This window comes from Lolium rigidum, chromosome 5 (assembly GCF_022539505.1).
Source record: "Lolium rigidum isolate FL_2022 chromosome 5, APGP_CSIRO_Lrig_0.1, whole genome shotgun sequence".
NCBI lineage: Eukaryota > Viridiplantae > Streptophyta > Magnoliopsida > Poales > Poaceae > Lolium > Lolium rigidum.
This window is the reverse complement of record NC_061512.1, coordinates 170,084,301-170,101,253: the sequence shown is the minus strand read 5'-3', so window position 1 is coordinate 170,101,253 and position 16,953 is coordinate 170,084,301. Positions and strand designations below refer to the sequence as shown.

Below are 16,953 nucleotides of genomic sequence, written 5' to 3'. Positions count from 1 at the left end.
AGGTCAACTAAAGGGAATGAATATGCAACTACAAATTTAAATATATTTCAATTAATAAAGTAGGCTCTCTAAATTATGCATCTAAATGAGGGCAACATATATGTCAAGATCAAGACACAACTAGATGCACAATATAAACACGATAATAAGCTAGTAACAAATAAATGGGATGAGAAATAGTCACACAATGGAGTCAAAGGATGTAGTTCACATATTTGGAGTTTCTAGCCTCCATTGCAGCGGTGTGGTAAAACAATGCCCACCAATAACCACAATGTCTCAACATATTCTTCTCGAGCCTTTGCACAATGTGAATGCCTTGCGCCTATCCTAAGAAACCATTGATTGTAAGTACGGATAAATCTGCCAATCTATGGTCTCATCTAACATGCCCTTGGGAAATCCATGATTTAGGGAGATGGGGTGCTTTACCACCATGAGTGATGTGGAAATAGTAGATCTACCCATTTGCCTAAGAGGGTAGGAACCATGGTCACTAATGTTGAAGAGGGGTGAGACCTTGGTCGCTGTTGTCGGAGAGGGAGGAGACCGCCGGCACTATATTGTCGAAGAGGGAGAGAACAACGGAAGGGGAGATTGGGATTTTTCCCTGGTGTGAGTGAGTGTGTGATCACAAGGTGAGTTTTCCACTATGGGCAAAATGTGACCCAATATTTCCCGCCAAAACTCTACGCCCGAACGGGCTGAGTAGCTGAGAACGGTTAACCTCGTGGGCTTGACCTGTGGTGCGTGGCCCAGACACCTCGTCTGAATAATCAAATTGTATCTGGTGGACCTGATGGGCTCCCATGTCGGTAAGCAAACACGGCTTTTATTTTCTGGGAGGTGCTATACACCGACCGGGTCGGTGCGGATGGGGTGCCGCACACCCCCCGACCCGGCGGTTCTGTAGTGGGCCGTGGCACATCAGGTAAGTTCTTTTTTGTTTTTCTTATTCTCCTTTTCAATTTTGTTTACATATTTTCATTATGTAAAAAACAGAAATATTTTTTGAATCCATTTATTTTAAAATCCAAAAGGTTTAATTTTTATGACTTTTTTAAAAATTATTTTTTCAAAAATTAAAAATTTAATTTTTTTAGAATTTAAATATTTTTCAACTTTAATTTTTTTTGAGATTGAACATTTGTAAAAATTTTGATTTTTTTAAATGTAAATATTTTTGAACATAAACATATTTTAAATTTGAACATTTTTTTATATGAACATTTTTCAAATATGAACAATTTTTTAACTTTGAACGTTTTTTAGATTTGAACATTTTTTAAGTTAGAACATTTTTTAGTTTGAACATTTTTTAGTTTGAACAATTTTAAAGTTTGAACAGTTTTAAAAATTGAACATTTTTTAAATTTGTACGTTTTACGAATTTGAGAAAAAGGAAAATGAAAAAAGGACACAAAAACAGGAAAAAGAAACAGAAAAGATAAGAGAAAGAATAAACAGAAAACGGAAAAAGAAGGAAAAGGCCGAAATGGGCCGGGGCCTATATATACCCGACCATGGGTGTGCGGCATGCCGTACACACCGACCTGGTCGGTGTATAGGCTTGCCTTATTTTCTACTCTAAACCGTTGCAAAAAAGGCCCAAGCCCACATGCCAATTCTTAAAAAAAAAAGGCCACATCCCAACAATGGAAAAAGGTCGAGCTCCAGAGATGTCTACCGGCGATCTGCTGATTTGTACTACTCCTTATTTTTTTCTGCTGCATCACCAATCTGGATCCTGTGATCCTGTCATGAGATTGTCGCATGTGCACGGCCACTGAATACACTCCACTATTGAAACCATTTTCCACGAATTTTGTTGCCTCTGTCTACTAGTTATATCCACATTCTGCAACTACTAGAGTGCTAGTTGTCCGGCGGCCATTGCTTCGCTCGATTTCTCCTACGCAGTTCTCCAGGTACGCTTCTGTAACCTTCCACACCCGCCCGCAGTTCGTTCTTCGCGCAATTCACCGCTAGCTTTCTCCCTCGTCCAACTTTTCTGATGTATTTCGAGCTTTTAGCGAGGGGAAAGGGGGGCAAATTTGGCGCACAGTGATTTGGTCAGATTTCGTTCAAGATCCGCCTATTTGGGATGGAACCAGTTGGGAAGCTTCGATTTTGAGTACTAATTGATTTGCTGCCGAAAGCGCTCGGCTTTGGAAGACTGATTCTGACCGTCTGCGGTAGGGCACGCGATCTGGGTAGATCCTGACAGATGCCATCTTTGAGCTCCTCTGTAAAGCACTCTGTCATGGCACCTTGATTAGACCTAAATAAATACACACCGTCAGAAAAATGAGACCTAAGACAGTCTAGAACGCAGCTAGTCGTATTACTCTCTTTCAGTCAGTACTGAAAAACCTAGACCTATAGCACGCAGCCAAGTAACCATGTCTCGCTTTAAATTTACCTTTCAGAGGTTGATGATTCAGTCCCTTGTATTGTTACTACTCCCTATCAGTTAAATCAGTGGTACCATTTGCTGCAATCTCTGCTGACTGCAACTGATTTTCCAGTGCAGAGCATTACTCTCAGTTAATACATTGTTCAGTGCTTCCTGAGGTGCCCAATGGAAATTATCATCCTCATCTCACTTGTTGTGCTTCTTCTACTGGGAGCACTCTTTGTTATTCCAAGATCCATCAGCAAAGGTAAAAAAGGGTGCATGGCTTGTAAGCTTAGAAGTGAAACTGATTTAAATTTATTGGCGCTGAGTAATTGTTGCAATTTAGGTAAAGGAAAGGAAGCACATTCAGGAGGAACTGGGACGGTAAAGATCATCCTTTATATTAGAGCAGTCTGGCTTTCTGTAGTACATCCATGTCTACTTTAAGGAGCAACTTTTTCTTGAACACTTCCATGATGCCTTAGATCGTTTGGTTCATTTGTTAATCTAAGAACAAGATTATTCTAGGTTAATCCAAAAAGCAGCCCATTTCATTTGCTAATGAAACCACATTATTTGCAAAAAAGTTCAGAGGTCTTGGGAGCAGTAAGTAAAGGCTTGTCATAGAAATACAGGTACAAGTACAACTGATGAACTCTGGTACAAAAACAATGCTGTAGCATGGTGTTTCAGAGTCTGGAGGTGCTTTGTAGTTGCATTAACATGCTATTATGTCTTGAACAGATGCCTTTGTTCTTTAGAGGCTTCTTTATGTTTCTTAATCAATGGACATGATTGTTCTAGGTTAATCCAAAATGCACTGCATTCTTATTATCTGTTACTTGCTATTTCAAATTCAGACATCTAGGAGCTATTCAAAGAAAGATGTATCAACTCACAACACAAGGAAGGATTGTTGGATCATAATCAAGGACAAGGTTGGAACAAAGCAATCTACATGTTCACCGACTGCAATCATCTTGCATTATCGTCTAGTTTGAAATTGGAGAATTTATATACTCATCATTCCACAGGTTTATGATGTAACTTCATATGTGGAGGAGCATCCAGGTGGTGATGCCATTCTAAACAATGCTGGTGCTGATTCTACAGAGGGATTTTTCGGGTTTGTAACATCTCATAAACTGTTTTTACATCTGTTCTGCCAGCATTGGTCTTAAATCATGACTCATGATTATGTTATCTGACAGCATTAATTTACTGCACCTTTTGAGGTTAAACTTATTGAAGATCTTTTAGTAGTTTAGTGATATTTTGTCTGTTAGTAATTTCGTCAGTGACAGGTTTAGACTTATGGATCATTACATGTTTATACCCCATTTGAAATTTAATGGTTATTGCACTTCAGATCACTTTAGAAGTCCAACTTAGTAGATGTCTATCAAGGATATTTCTAATTTCTAAATTGCAACAACATGAAAAGGCAATTAGGTTCTGGTTGTTCCTATCCATGATTTCATGTTGCTCTCATAGTTCAAAATTATTGTGAAATGATTTTGTTATGTTTGGGTAGTTGTCACGTAGTGTTGTTCACTTGTTCAAACTGAAAGTTCTTCCCTCAGAAATCATTCTTGGTCCATATCCATGATCAGAGAATATGTGGATGTTATCCGAACAGGACATGAGATATTTAGCATCATTGTCAACTAAAACAGGAAGATCCAGATGATGGATGCTTCATCGGGGAAAATTAAGTTAAAGCATTAAACAATAACACTGATGTGGATTTTTCTTAGCCTGATGGGGATGTTTCTTATTCATTACTTTTGTCAGGAAAGCTATGTCTATTTTTCTGTTAGTATTTCTAGTCCACTATCTTCTTTGAAGAACGCGCAGAGCTTGCACGTCACTATATTAAGAGAGAAGATATGTTATAGAACTGTATAAGCACGAAAGACGCACTTTCACAATCTTTGTACCGCTGAGTTTTTTGGCCTTACATTAATATATTACCTCGACGCGCTTTTAGGCCGCAACATGGCACAAGAGTCTTCGATATCATTGAGGATTTCTGCATCGGCGAATTGAAAGACTGATGATAAAGAGGGGAGGTTGTAAAAGCTCCAAATGTGAACCCATGCTTCTTCCACAGTTTCCTGAATACGACGACAAGGAATGAAAACTTGTTCTAATTGTGACGAGGACTGCTCCCAGGCCCAGCTGTGTGGTTCTGATTTCATCTTTGACCTTGTTGCTTATTGTAGGACCAGTTGTTTGGACTATTTATGTGTCTGAAATGATTTCCTAGCTTTATCTTTTCAAGAAGATATGTTTTCTTAGTTTTATGGAACTTTCTCAGACCAGACAAGGAACTGGGCCAACTTTCATGCTGATTCCTGTCATGACAATGAAAGTTTCACTCGTTTGAAAGATAACCTTTGCCCAGTCAAGTTCCCCCTTAGTCTTGTCTGAGTTGCCTTATAATTTCACACGGTTGGGCTTAAGGGGACACGTCTAAACTTCAGCTGGATCACAGTCCATGAATTAATCTTAGTGGAGACCACAAATAGCAGGTGATATTTCGATATTTGGTCAGGTTTATATGCGAGATTGTGCAAGACAAAAAGAGTACAATACATCTGATTCCCAAGAGACAGTCGATTGTAAAGGATCAAGGATCTTATTTTCCTTGACATAAAAATCAATAATACAATGCAACACCCTCATCTTACACCAGATAAGATAAGAAAAACAAAAGAAACAGTACGAACGAGGAGTCACTAATTTTATCTCCTAAATCTTACACCTGCACTGAGGAAGAACTCGATTGTTCTTCCCTCCTCTGTCACTGGACTAACACCAGAGTTCAGAGGGTGGTCACCTGAAGCTGCCTCTCTAATCTCTACTAGTTTTTTTTTTTCGTTTTACTTTTTCATTCTCTCTTCTTCTCAACAATCTGATGCGAAGAAGCAAGAAATGTCGAAATCCAGATCGGTTCCGTCCAGCGAGAAGGTGGTATCCTCCATGGCAGGCGGTGGCATGCTCGTGGCTGCCATGAACGCAGACACCATCGTGTCAAGCTCACACTGCACCCTCATGGAGAGGTGGTTCGAGCCCGAGGTCGCAGGCGACGGTTCGAGGGACGTGGGCGTCGACACGCCCTGCCAAAAGCAGTTTTCCGGCGTCGACGGCATCAGGCCGCTCACAGCCGGCGAGGAGAAGCTGAAGGGCGTGGTGGCGCTCCAGCACTGCTGATCCTCGTGCGTGAGCCCCTCGGTCTCCACCTTCAGGCTCTGCAGAAGGCTGCGCGCGACCTCCGGCTGCGACTTGGCCGTCGCCGCCGCCGTGACCTTGTGAAGGCAGGTGTGATCGCCGTTGTAGATCACGTCGTAGAGCGTCGGATCCTCGTCGGCGCGCTGCACCTGCTTCGTCGCCGCGCATCCCTGAGTTTTTTGGTGCGTGCAACGGTAGTATGCCCTGCAATGATGCATAGTTCAGGTCAGGCACGGCAAGAAATCAATCATATCTCCAGTTCTGAACTCTGAAAAAAATTCCACTTTCAGAATTTTTTTAGATTGTGTGATGCCAAAAAGAATTTAGCCCAGAAAGCTCAACTATCCAATAGGAACGATTCCTTTTGGAACATATACAATCAGTTGCAACACTCTCTAGCCTGTTCCTCTCTGACAAGTGGATGGTATAACAGCGGAAAGGCCGCAACTTCCACAGAAGGAAAAGAACAACTAGAGAGTCCAAATCCAAAAGAGAGAGATCTCCATGATCTCACAGAAAGCAAAGCAGACGATTTCGTTGCCACTTCCGAAAACATGTGCGGATTAGGCCCTGGAAAAAGATAAACTTTTTGCTGAAATGTGAGAAAACAAACCTCGGATGCTGGGCTCCAAGGATGTCCTTCTGGCCGTACTTCCTCCAGCTGAAGCCATCGTCCTCTGGGGCATCCGCTCCCCCTCCTGCCGAGCTCACCCGAATCTGGCGCTTCCCTTTGTCCATCTTCCTGCAAATCCAAGAACAAACAACCACTTAATAATCTATGGAAAAAGGTCCAAAATCAGACTGATTTGTTCATAAGGTTCATCAGAATTTCAAACAATTTATTCAGCAAGTATCCACTCACCTCTTCTTGTTGGTCTTGAAAGGCATGTCGGAGACGCCGCTAAGGGGGCTGGGCGTCGCGGAGAGCGGCGGCGAGTCGAGGCCGGCGCCGACGGCGGAGCGCTTACGGCCGTCGAAGTCGAAGTGCCCGGACCTGATCATGCTGATGGACTTCTCGGTGACGGTGAAGATCTGCGCGGCCAGGTCCTTGCACAGGTCCGGGGAGCCTCCCAGATGCACGTCGAGCTGCTTCACCAGCTCCTTGATGTGGCTCAGCTCGGTCACCACAAGGCGGCTCCCTCCTCCATTGCCATTCATCACGTTCTCCATCTCTCCTGCTGTGAAATTTTGCTGCTTCAGGGCAAGCTAGGAAAGGATTGTGATTGCGATCGGAAGGCAAGATGGTGCGTGGAGAGAAGAAATGGAGATGTGATCGGAGCTGAGGTGAGGTGAGATGGTGATGAGTGGAGAGAAAGGAGGAGCTCGTATATAATGGGGGCGGAACCGCGTCTCACTGGGTTAAGGTGAGCAGAAACAACAAAGATACTGACCGGTGAGCTTAACAGAGAGTGATATAATTGGCCAATACCATGCCGAATCGGGATGGAATAGTGGATGCACACACACACGGCTATACCAGCAAACTGCCCGGAAGCTTCAGCTTGGACAGTGATTTTTAGACTGAACAATGGCAGCAAAAATTAAATAAAAAAAATAATTTTTTGTTGCATTCTGATCCATGAGAACCTTTCGTAAAGAGGCACTTTGGATCAAAGAAAGGAAACCACACCCAAATTTCTATGCATTTCTTTGGACCAAATATGACGCAGTTAATTTGGATAAAAGGGCCAAATTCTTGTCTAGATTTTCGAAACAAGACAACACACCTTGTGAAAAGCCTCGACTTTGTCCTAGTTGTGTCAAATCAGGTGTTTAGTGTCGTTTTAGGTTCTGGATGTTAGAGCAAGGACTGAAAATCCTCTTTTAGTTCAGCGTGTTGGACTCTTAATCTTTGCCGCGCTTGTTGTGGTTTGAACGCCTCTCATACTTTCGGAGAACTTCCTGCGGTAAAAAAGATAAAAAGCTAGGCGCATCTCACCGAAGTATTGCCCCTTTCATAATTCTCTATTTGCAAATCATATTTACATGATTGTACATGGTCACACGTACGCATATGCCCTTTGCCACTCCTAGCTAAAGTAAATCGTGATAGATACTAGCTCAATGCATGTGACGTCCTGTTGTCTCGTTCAGATTGGGGAATAATGTACATGCAATGCATGTTCGAACCGTCGCTCTCCTATGTGTTTTTGGTGGTGCGTTTTGGGCGTAACGTGTACCCTTTTAGGTTGTGATTTTCATCTTGAGACGGAGCGCATGCTTTTTTAGCTCAGTTCCACACTAAAAGTAACGGCGCCACTTGGGTATAAAAACCAATGCAAAAAAAAATTCCATCCTTGGTTTTTTTTTGTCTCTTTTAGACCTGCTATTGTTTTCTCTGAATTCTATACAGATGTTCAGATTTTGAATCAAGAGTCTTACTACAGCTATTACGTACTTACTTGTTTCGGTACCAAATATTCTTGAAGACCCTCCAGTGGACTGATCACTGTTAGGTACCAAATCTTGTGTCACTGCCTTGCCATATACTACATATATACTATCAGCAGTGCTAGTGATAATCAGACAATGATGCTTATGAATTCATAGTAGCAGGCTTAAATGTGATGCTCCAATCACTCCAATAAGGTGTTGAACAGAGGCCAGTACCATTAGCACATTCGCACGTCTACCAATTCTGCAAGAATCTTAGGCGAAACAGAAAGGAACAGAGAGAGGAAGATGATGGGGATATTTTAAGCTCAAAATTGCCCATGATGCTGACCGATTCAATCTTGTCCCTTTGCATCCTTCAACAGGAACCGCGCGCATTATCAGAAGCTGCTCCTAGAATCATCTATCGGCCCTATGGATGATAGTTTTATACAGTTCGAAACTAGTTTAAAGTACGTCCTACCGGAACAACAGGTTAATACTATAATCTCGATGGTGTCGTTTAGCCACGTAGATATAACATACACAGTCTGCCTGTATTTTTTTCTTCTAAGGTTCTAGGTTTATATAATCTTATATCGGTGCTGATACCGTAATCTTCAACTATATGAAGCGCTAGTGGGCGATCACGTGCGTTCAAGCATTTCTTCCGCCGTTATTCCAGTCCCTTCAGTTGAGATATTTCAAATCTTGAACTAATTAATCTGCACTATTCTTTCTTCAGTAAAATATACTCTGGTTCTCTGCCAAGTACCATCTGATGATTGTACACATCTGTTTACCCATTGCCGCTTCACGCAACAAGTGTGGCACCGGTTCCGATCATGGACAAAAGAGAACTTCCCCACTCCGAGGATATTTTCAGAGGAACTGAAGACTGGTGGCTGACAGCGAGGAAACGAGCCCTCAAAACTCTGCGCTGAGACTTCAAAACCGTACAATGGACACTTTATTACTTTTGTGAAGCGATTACACCCAGCCTCTGCATAGTTAGGATGTACACAGCCATTTACGAGCCTCAAGTATCATGGAAGTAATAAAAAACAAAAGGCAAATTACATATCAATCTTGAGCAATTGTAAAAACGCCTAAGGGGTAGTGGTGGACCAATCCGTAGATTATGCTCACACCCATGTTGAAAAAAAGTATCCCTCACCGTAGCCTCCAAACATGTACAGACCTCCGTAAAGAGATCTCAGTTCTCCACCGTTTGCATCGCAGACCACAAACGGAGAGTACCGGTACATTTGTAGATAACCTGCAAGAGAGAACAATTTATATCATTAAAAACTTTGTCATTTATACATAGCCATAGCGACCATACAACGTCAAGCGCTCCCACACTAATAAACGTTCTAAACTTATGATCGATACCATGAAGCCAATTCCAAAGATATTGGCAACACTAGTCGGGGGATACATATCAGATGGTACTTGGATGCATGACCATATAAATCTGGCAAAGCGGCACTGGAAGAATAAGTGTTTAATCGTCTCATTGTGATGACAGAATACACACTGACTACTTTCAGTCCAATTGCGTTTAACAAGATTGTCTGTTATATTCTTGAATAGGGCATAGGCTACTGAGGTAGTAGGATAATTCCTACAGAATAGAGATTAGCACTGTCACTAACATCTAATAACATCAGTTCTTCAAAGCTTGTACCTAATTCCGTTCATGATTCTGTCAAAGCTATCTTCAGATCTTCAACTGACCGGAGAAAGACAGAAAGTTCAGTTTTGTTGTGACATGACATACTACAATCATTTGTCAGATGCCGCGCGCACTTAACTTGTGCTCATAGGAAAAAGAAAGGCTTATCGTCTTTGGTAAGAAAGAAAGCGCCCGCTTCTAGAGGGATTAAAAATTGGTGGTGGTTTGCAATTTGTTGTTTATGGGCGAAGCAACGTGGAAGCTAGCTGACCAGATGGGAGGAACCTTCAAGCCCTTCTACGCGTTAGCGTCACGGTGACATCAGAGCTCGGTGGGCCCGTGACGTCAAGCCCATAGCCTTATCCTTTTTGGTAGTTTGTAGTACTCCTACTCCCTCTATCAGATAACCTTCGAGGGATGGAGAGAGTATCACTATCTGAATTTTGGGCCTAAGGGCATCTCCAGCGGCGCGACGCAAACGATCGCAGAGCGACCGTTTTCGTTCGCCGTGATCGGAAATGTGTCTGGAGCCTGTTCTAGCGGGGCGACGCAAAGTGACCGGGCCGTCCGCGGAGAGGCAAACCTGGCCAAAATATGCGCCTCGGATGCGCCTCTGCCGAAGTCCGGAAACGTCCGCTCGCGTCTGCCGGACGTTTCGGCGGGCCCGCCTGGCAGCGACCCTGCGTCGATGCGTCTTCTCAAACGCGCCAGCGACTGCAAAGTTGCGTCGCTTCGGCACTCTGCGTCACGTTAATGGCGACGATGCCTCGGCTGCCGAGCGGCCGCCCACCTCCGCCAACCACGTTAATGGCGACGCCACGCGTCCCGCGGCCACCGCATGCCGCCGGCCTATATAAAGGGGGCGCGCATTCTTCTTCCTCCTCATCCACTCATCCAAAGAAACCCTAGCCGCCACAAAGCTCGACCGTAGCGCCGCCTAGGTGTTCCTGCGACGCATCCAAGCCCGCGAGGAAGTCCATGGCCGGTCCTGGTGGCCGGCGAGGCGGTCGAGGACGCGGCCTTGGGCGCCCCCGTAGCCGGGGCAGGGGCCGCCGTGGTGGAGCAGCTACGGCCCCACGCTCGCCGTCGCCTGCGCCCTCCTCATCCTCGCGGGAGGAGCGCCGCTCGAGTTCCTCCTCCGCATCGACGACGACCCACTCGCCATCAAGCGGCTACCGGACAAGTTCGCCGAGTTCGTCGACGGCGTCGAGCCGGCGCACTTGCGGCTACGGGAGGCCGGCACTGCACTCGCTGGCTGGACCGTGGAGGTCCTGTTCGACGGGCGAGGGCAAGATGTACTCGCACACGGGTTGGGACAAGTTCGCCCGTGACCTCGACCTCGAGCCCGGCTGCCAGCTCACCTTCCTCTACGAGGGGGGCGACGAGATGATCGTCAAGGTGTTCGACGACACAGCTTGCCGCAGGCACTACCACACCGACGACTCCAGTTCCGACACCGATAGTTAGAACGTTGAATGTTCTTTCTTTGCAGCGAATCTGGCTACGGGCCAGATGAAGCCAGTAGTCGAGGTTTCTGGATGTTCGCCTCATCGGTAGAACCAACAAGGGCACCATCTCCTCCCGCTGGATTTTCCAGTTTGGGTGATTGGGTGCCCTTGAATGTTCTTTCTTGGCAGCGAACATACGGAAATCAACACAACTGGCTTCTTTTTTTAAAATTTTATATTTGTGTCAACCATGGTTCAAACTATGTGTTAGTTTGTGTAAACCATGTTCCAAACTATGTGTTAGTTTGTATAAAATCATGTTTCAAAATGTTATATTTGAAACTATGTTTAAATGGAGAAGAGGGAAAAAAGGAAGAAAAAAAATGCGTCGCCCCACTGGAGCAGACCCCAGACGCAAACGGACGCGCGGACAAAAACGGTCATTTTTTCGTCTGCAGCGCGACGCAAACGGACGCTCGCGGACATTAAAATACGTCGTGCCGTTGGAGATGCCCTAAGATGAATTTTATTTGATGTTGAAGTTCATGCTAGTTTTGGATGTTGCTTGCCATAACCGTGGAGAAAGCTAGTTAAATGACATCACGCCAGGTTTACATATGTTTCAGATAAGCGTTCGATGCTTCTACTGGTAGCATGAGAGCCTATGTTGCAACCATGCTGTAGGCCATAGAGTGAATATCTCACAGAACTTCGAAGAACCTACTGTAATAGTACTATAATCCTTGATACATGATAGATCAACCCCTGGCTAGCTAGCTTACATGCTACACTCTTTTGAGAGGAAAGAACACGCAAAGCTCTAGAAGATTATGAAGGCCTACCAGGGAGAAGAAACAGGGATAAGCTCGATAGGAACCACATGTGCCACACATAAACCTATGTTTGGACTATTTATGTGCCCGGAGTGTTGTCCTAGATTTATCTCTTCAACAAGATTTTTTTTTTTAGATTTATGGAATTTTCTCAGATCAGACAACGAAACTATGCCACCTTCCATACTGATTTCTAACATGACAATGAAAGTTCCACTATACCGGTTTGAAAGAAAGCCTTTGCTCAGTCAAGTTTACGTCTGATGAGTTGCCTACGAATTTCACATGGTTGGGCAGAAGGGGACACACCTAAACTTTCATTTGGATCACAGTCCATGAAATAATTTTGGTGGACACCACAAATAACAGGTTATTTCGATATTTGGTCAGTTTTATCTGCGAGATTGTGCAAGACAAGATTATAAGACTTCTGGTTCCCGAGAGATTGTGGGCTATAAACATGAATCACAGGATCTTATTTTTCTTGACAACAAATTCAATAATACAATGGAACACCCTGGTGGCAAAAAGAAAAGAAAAAGAAAAGTAACAGGACGAAGGAGGAGGCGCTAATTTTATCTCCTAAATCTTACACCTGCCAAGAGGAAGAACTCGAGTGTTCTTCCCTCCTCTGTCTCTGAACAAACGCCAGAGTTGAGAGGGTGGTCACCTGAAGCTGCGTCTCTAATCTCTACTACCTTTTTCGTTCTCTCTTCTTCTCAACAATCTGATGCCAAGAAGCAAGAAACATCGAAATCGAGATCGAATCCGTCCATAGAGAAGGTGGTATCCTCCATGGCGGGCGGTGGCATGCTCGTGGCTGTCGTGAGCGCGGACACCATCGTGTCAAGCTCACACTGCGCCCTCATGGAGAGGTAGTTCGAGCCCGAGGTCGCCGGCGACGGTTCGAGGGACGTGGGCGCTGACACGCCCTGCCAGAAGCAGTTGTCCGGCGTCGACGGCGTCAGGCCGCTCACCGTCGGCGAGGAGAAACTGAAGGGCGTGGTGGCGCCCCAGCCCTGCTGAGCCCTCGGCGTGAGCCCCTCGGTCTCCACCTTCAGGCTCGAGCTCAGGCTCTGCAGAAGACTGCATGCGTCCTCCGGCTGCGCCTTGGCCGTCGCCGCCGCCGTGGCCTTGTGAACGCAGGTGTGATCGCCGTTGTAGATCACGTCGTAGAGCGTCGGATCCTCGTCGACGCGCTGCACCTGCTTCGTCGCCGCGCATCCCTGGGTTTTTTGGTGCGTGCAACGGTAGTATGCCCTGCAATGTTGTACGATCGAGATCAGGCACGGCAAAGAAACAACGGCATCAGGGTCAAAAAAAAAACGGCATGTCCAGTTATGAACTCTGAAGTTTTCCCATTTTCAGAAAATTTTATGATTCTGATGTCACAAAATAATTTAGCACAAAGTAGCATCAACTATCCAATCGAAACAGGTCCTTTTAGAACATGTCCAATCAGAAGCAACAGATATCAACAGATAGCAAAAGAGATATCTCCATCGCAAAGCAAAGCAGATTAGGCTCTGGAAAAGGGTAAACTTTTGCAGAAATGTGCGAAAACAAACCTTGGATGCAGGGCTCCAAGGATGTCCTTCTGGCCGTACTTCCTCCAGCTGAAGCCGTCGTCCTCTGGGCCATCCGCTCCTCCGCCCGCCGAGCTCACTCGAACCTGACGCGTCCCTTTGTCCATCTTCCTGCAAATCGAAGAACAAACAACCACTTAATAATCTATGGAAAAAGGTTCAAAATTAGACTGATTCGTGATCATGAGGTGAGGTTAAGCAGTATGTTCAGAAAGTACCCGCCTCACCTCTTCTTGTTCGTCTTGAAGGGCATGTCAGAGACGCCGCTGAGGGGGCTGGGCGTGGCCGAGAGCGGCGTCGATTGGAGGCCGGTGGCGGAGCGCTTCCGGCCGTCGAAGTCGAAGTGCCCGGACCTGATCATGCTGATGGACTTCTCGGTGACTGTGAAGATCTGCGCGGCCAGGTCCTTGCACAGGTCGGGAGAGCCTCCCAGGTGCACCTCGAGCTGCTTCACCAGCTCCTTGATGTGGCTCAGCTCGGTCACCACCAAGCGGCTGCCTCCTCCATTGCCATTCGCCATCTCTCCTGCTCTAGAATTTTGGTGCTTCGGGATTCCTCTTTCGTTTTTCAGGGCAAGCTAGGAAAGGATTGTTATGAGAGAGGAATGAAGATGTGATCGGAGCTGAGGTGAGGTGAGATGGTGATGAGTGGAGAGAAAGGAGGAGCTCGTATATAATGGGGGCGGAACCGCGTTTCACTGGGTCAAGGTGAGCAGAAACAACAAAGATACTGACCGGTGAGCTTAGCAGAGAGTGATCTGATTGGCCTGCCTACCATGCCGAATCGGGTTGGGACAGTGGATGCCCAGACGCACGGTTACTAGCAAACTGCCCTGCAGGAAATAGGAAAATGATTTTTTGTTGCATTTAGATCCATGAGAACCTTTGGTAGAGAGGCACTTGGGATCAAAGAAAGGAAACCACACCCAAATTTCTATGCATTTCTTTGGTCCCAAATATCAAAGAGGCACTTTGGATTAAAGTGCTAAATTCTTGTCCAGATTTTCCAAACAAGAGAACACACCTTGTGAAAAGCCTGGACTTTACGTTGCAAATCATAGTTACATGACTGTACATTGTCACACGTACGCATATGCCCTTTGCCACTCCTAACAAAAGTAAATCGTGATAGGTACCTGCTCAAGGCATGTGACGTCGTGTTGTCTCGTTCAGATTGGGGAATAATATTCATGCAATGCATGTTCGAACCGTCGCTCTCCTGCGTGTTGTTTTTTGAACAACTCCTGCGTGTTTTTGGTGGTGCGTTTTGGGCGTTCCTTGCTGCTCTGAGTACCCGTTTGGGTTGTGATTCTGATCTTGAGACAACACGTATGCTTTTTTTAGCTCAGTTCCACATTGAAAGTAATAGCATCACTTGGGTATTTTTCCGATAAAGGGAATATATTAATATGAAAAGATATCAATTACATCTAACATGTGCAACAACGCAGCACCCTAATACCACTACGGATACACACAGCCAAAAAATAGAAAACCAATGCACATTTTTTTCATTCTTTGTATTTTTTTGTCTCTTTTACACATGCTATTGTCTTCTCTGATTACTATAATGATGTTCTGAATTCGAACCCAGCAGATGATAGCGAATCATAACTAACTTTTGATAAGGATTATCAAGAGTCTTACTAAAGCTATAATGTACTGTACTTGTATCACTGGTTTGCCATATAGTACATGTATACCGTCAGTGAGCACTGCTAGTGATAATCAGACAATGATGCTTATGAACTCAGAGTAGCAGGTTTAAATGTGATGATCCAATCACTCTAATAAGGGTTTTTTTTTATAAAGGATGCTTTATTACTTTTGGGAAAGCAATTACATCCAGCCTCTGCATAACCAGGATGCACACAGCCGTTCAAAGTAGTCTGGAACCAAAAAATAAAAACTAGGCGAAGTACATATCGGAACGATGAATCATAAAACGCCTATGGTGCAGGTGGTGCTGCAATCCGTAGACTATGCTGCCACCCATGTAGGATGGTGCTCTAATAAGGGTTGAACAGAGGCCAGTACCACTAACCCATTCGCAGGCCCTGCCAACGCTGAATCTCAGGCGAAACAGAAAGGAATAGATTGAGGAAAAACTGAGATATTTTAAGCTCAGTTGCCCCTGATGCTGACCGATTCAATCTTGCCCCTTTGCATCCTTCAACAGGAACCGCGCATTAGCAGAAGCTGCTCCTATAATCATCTATCGGCCCAATGGATGGTATTTTTATGCATTTCGAAACTAGTATAAAGTAGTACTACCGGAACAACAGGTTAATAGTACAATCTTGATGTTGTCGTTTAGCCACGTAGAGATAACATACAGTAGTGAGTAGTGCTTCTCTGTCCGTCTCCGTATTGATTTTTCTTCTAAGGTTCTGGGTTTATATAATACATTATACCACTGCTGATACCGTAATCTTCAACTATATGGAGGGCTAGTAGGCGATCATGTGCGTTCAAGCAGTTCTTTCGCCGTTATTCCAGTCCCATCCGTTGAGCTATTTCGAGTCTTAAGCTAATTAATCTGCATTGTTCTTTCCTCAATAAACAAAATCTACTTAATATAATAATATAGCGTGTTTGTTTTCTCTTCCTTTTCTTTTTGGTTTCTTTTGGGTGTGATGCGTTGTTTGCTCCAGCAGTGAACTCAGTGTTGTTTCGGTCGGTTGCTATATTAATATAACGGAATGAAAGCATATTTCAAGAAGAATATAGTTGAATAAGGCGTAAACCTTCAGCCGAACTAATTCACGACCCAAGAACTGTTCCCCCTCGTCGCTCTCGTGGGCGACGGGAGGGAACCCTAGCCGCCACCTACCCAGGCCCCCTTCCCCTGCTCCTCGAGGGGCGCGGCGGCACGGCTGCCTCGGTAGCGGTGTGGCGGCTTCGTGGTGTGGCGGCGTCCCCATGCTGGAGGCGCCGGCTGCTCTCGGGCAGCCACCAAGTCCGGTGCTGGAGGCGCGGTGGCGGGTTCGCCTGGTGATCTGCGGAGGCGGCAGCGAGGCGACGCAGCGCTGGACGCCGGCGGTTGGGCGACGGAGGCGCGGCGAGCTGGCGGCGGTGCGGGCCCGATCTGATCTGATCTGGGCCTAGAGGTCCTGGTCGTTTTCTGTTTCGCCTTCTATGGTCTACCGCGAAGGCGGTCTTGACGATTCGTTCGGGCGACCATGGGCAGCGTCACCGGGTTCCTGGCCAGGGGACGTAACCTGCTGCCGAGTCTTCTTCTCTGCAGCCGCCATGGGCTTGGTGGCGAGGACTTAGCGAGGCGACATCTTAGTGAGGCGACGATCTGATTTCTGAACCTCCTTCGCCGTCCTCGGGCGGCGGATGGCAGCGAGGGGGCATGTTTGTCCGCAACGAAGAATAAAAGTGACGGTTCTGGGATTCTT

The 16,953-nt window shown here is 45.5% G+C and overlaps 3 protein-coding genes and 1 long non-coding RNA gene across 4 annotated transcripts; 2 read left to right on the top strand and 2 right to left on the bottom strand.

The window, feature by feature from the left end:
• Nucleotides 1–1,733: 1,733 nt before the first annotated feature.
• On the top strand, nt 1,734–2,778 carry LOC124657865. The gene is made up of 3 exons (XR_006988904.1): nt 1,734–1,928; nt 2,529–2,663; nt 2,745–2,778. It is a non-coding gene; the product is annotated as an uncharacterized LOC124657865 (long non-coding RNA).
• Nucleotides 2,779–3,079: 301 nt separating this feature from the next.
• LOC124656686 (cytochrome B5-like protein) lies at nt 3,080–4,549 on the top strand. The gene is made up of 4 exons (XM_047195390.1): nt 3,080–3,100; nt 3,259–3,336; nt 3,433–3,524; nt 4,389–4,549. The coding sequence occupies exons 1-4, from the start codon at nt 3,080–3,082 to the stop codon at nt 4,453–4,455; spliced, it is 258 nt and encodes an 85-aa protein (XP_047051346.1). The 3' UTR covers nt 4,456–4,549.
• A 469-nt stretch (nt 4,550–5,018) lies between these two features.
• LOC124655336 (transcription factor WRKY19-like) lies at nt 5,019–6,970 on the bottom strand. Its single transcript, XM_047194250.1, has 3 exons — nt 6,495–6,970; nt 6,246–6,374; nt 5,019–5,836 (listed from the first exon to the last, which is right to left on the bottom strand). Exons 1-3 carry the CDS (start codon nt 6,800–6,802, stop codon nt 5,308–5,310), a joined length of 966 nt encoding a protein of 321 aa, XP_047050206.1. The 5' UTR covers nt 6,803–6,970; the 3' UTR covers nt 5,019–5,307.
• A 5,447-nt stretch (nt 6,971–12,417) lies between these two features.
• On the bottom strand, nt 12,418–14,197 carry LOC124655338 (transcription factor WRKY19-like). Its single transcript, XM_047194251.1, has 3 exons — nt 13,778–14,197; nt 13,533–13,661; nt 12,418–13,224 (listed from the first exon to the last, which is right to left on the bottom strand). The coding sequence occupies exons 1-3, from the start codon at nt 14,068–14,070 to the stop codon at nt 12,684–12,686; spliced, it is 963 nt and encodes a 320-aa protein (XP_047050207.1). The 5' UTR covers nt 14,071–14,197; the 3' UTR covers nt 12,418–12,683.
• Between the last annotated feature and the right edge of the window lie 2,756 nt (nt 14,198–16,953).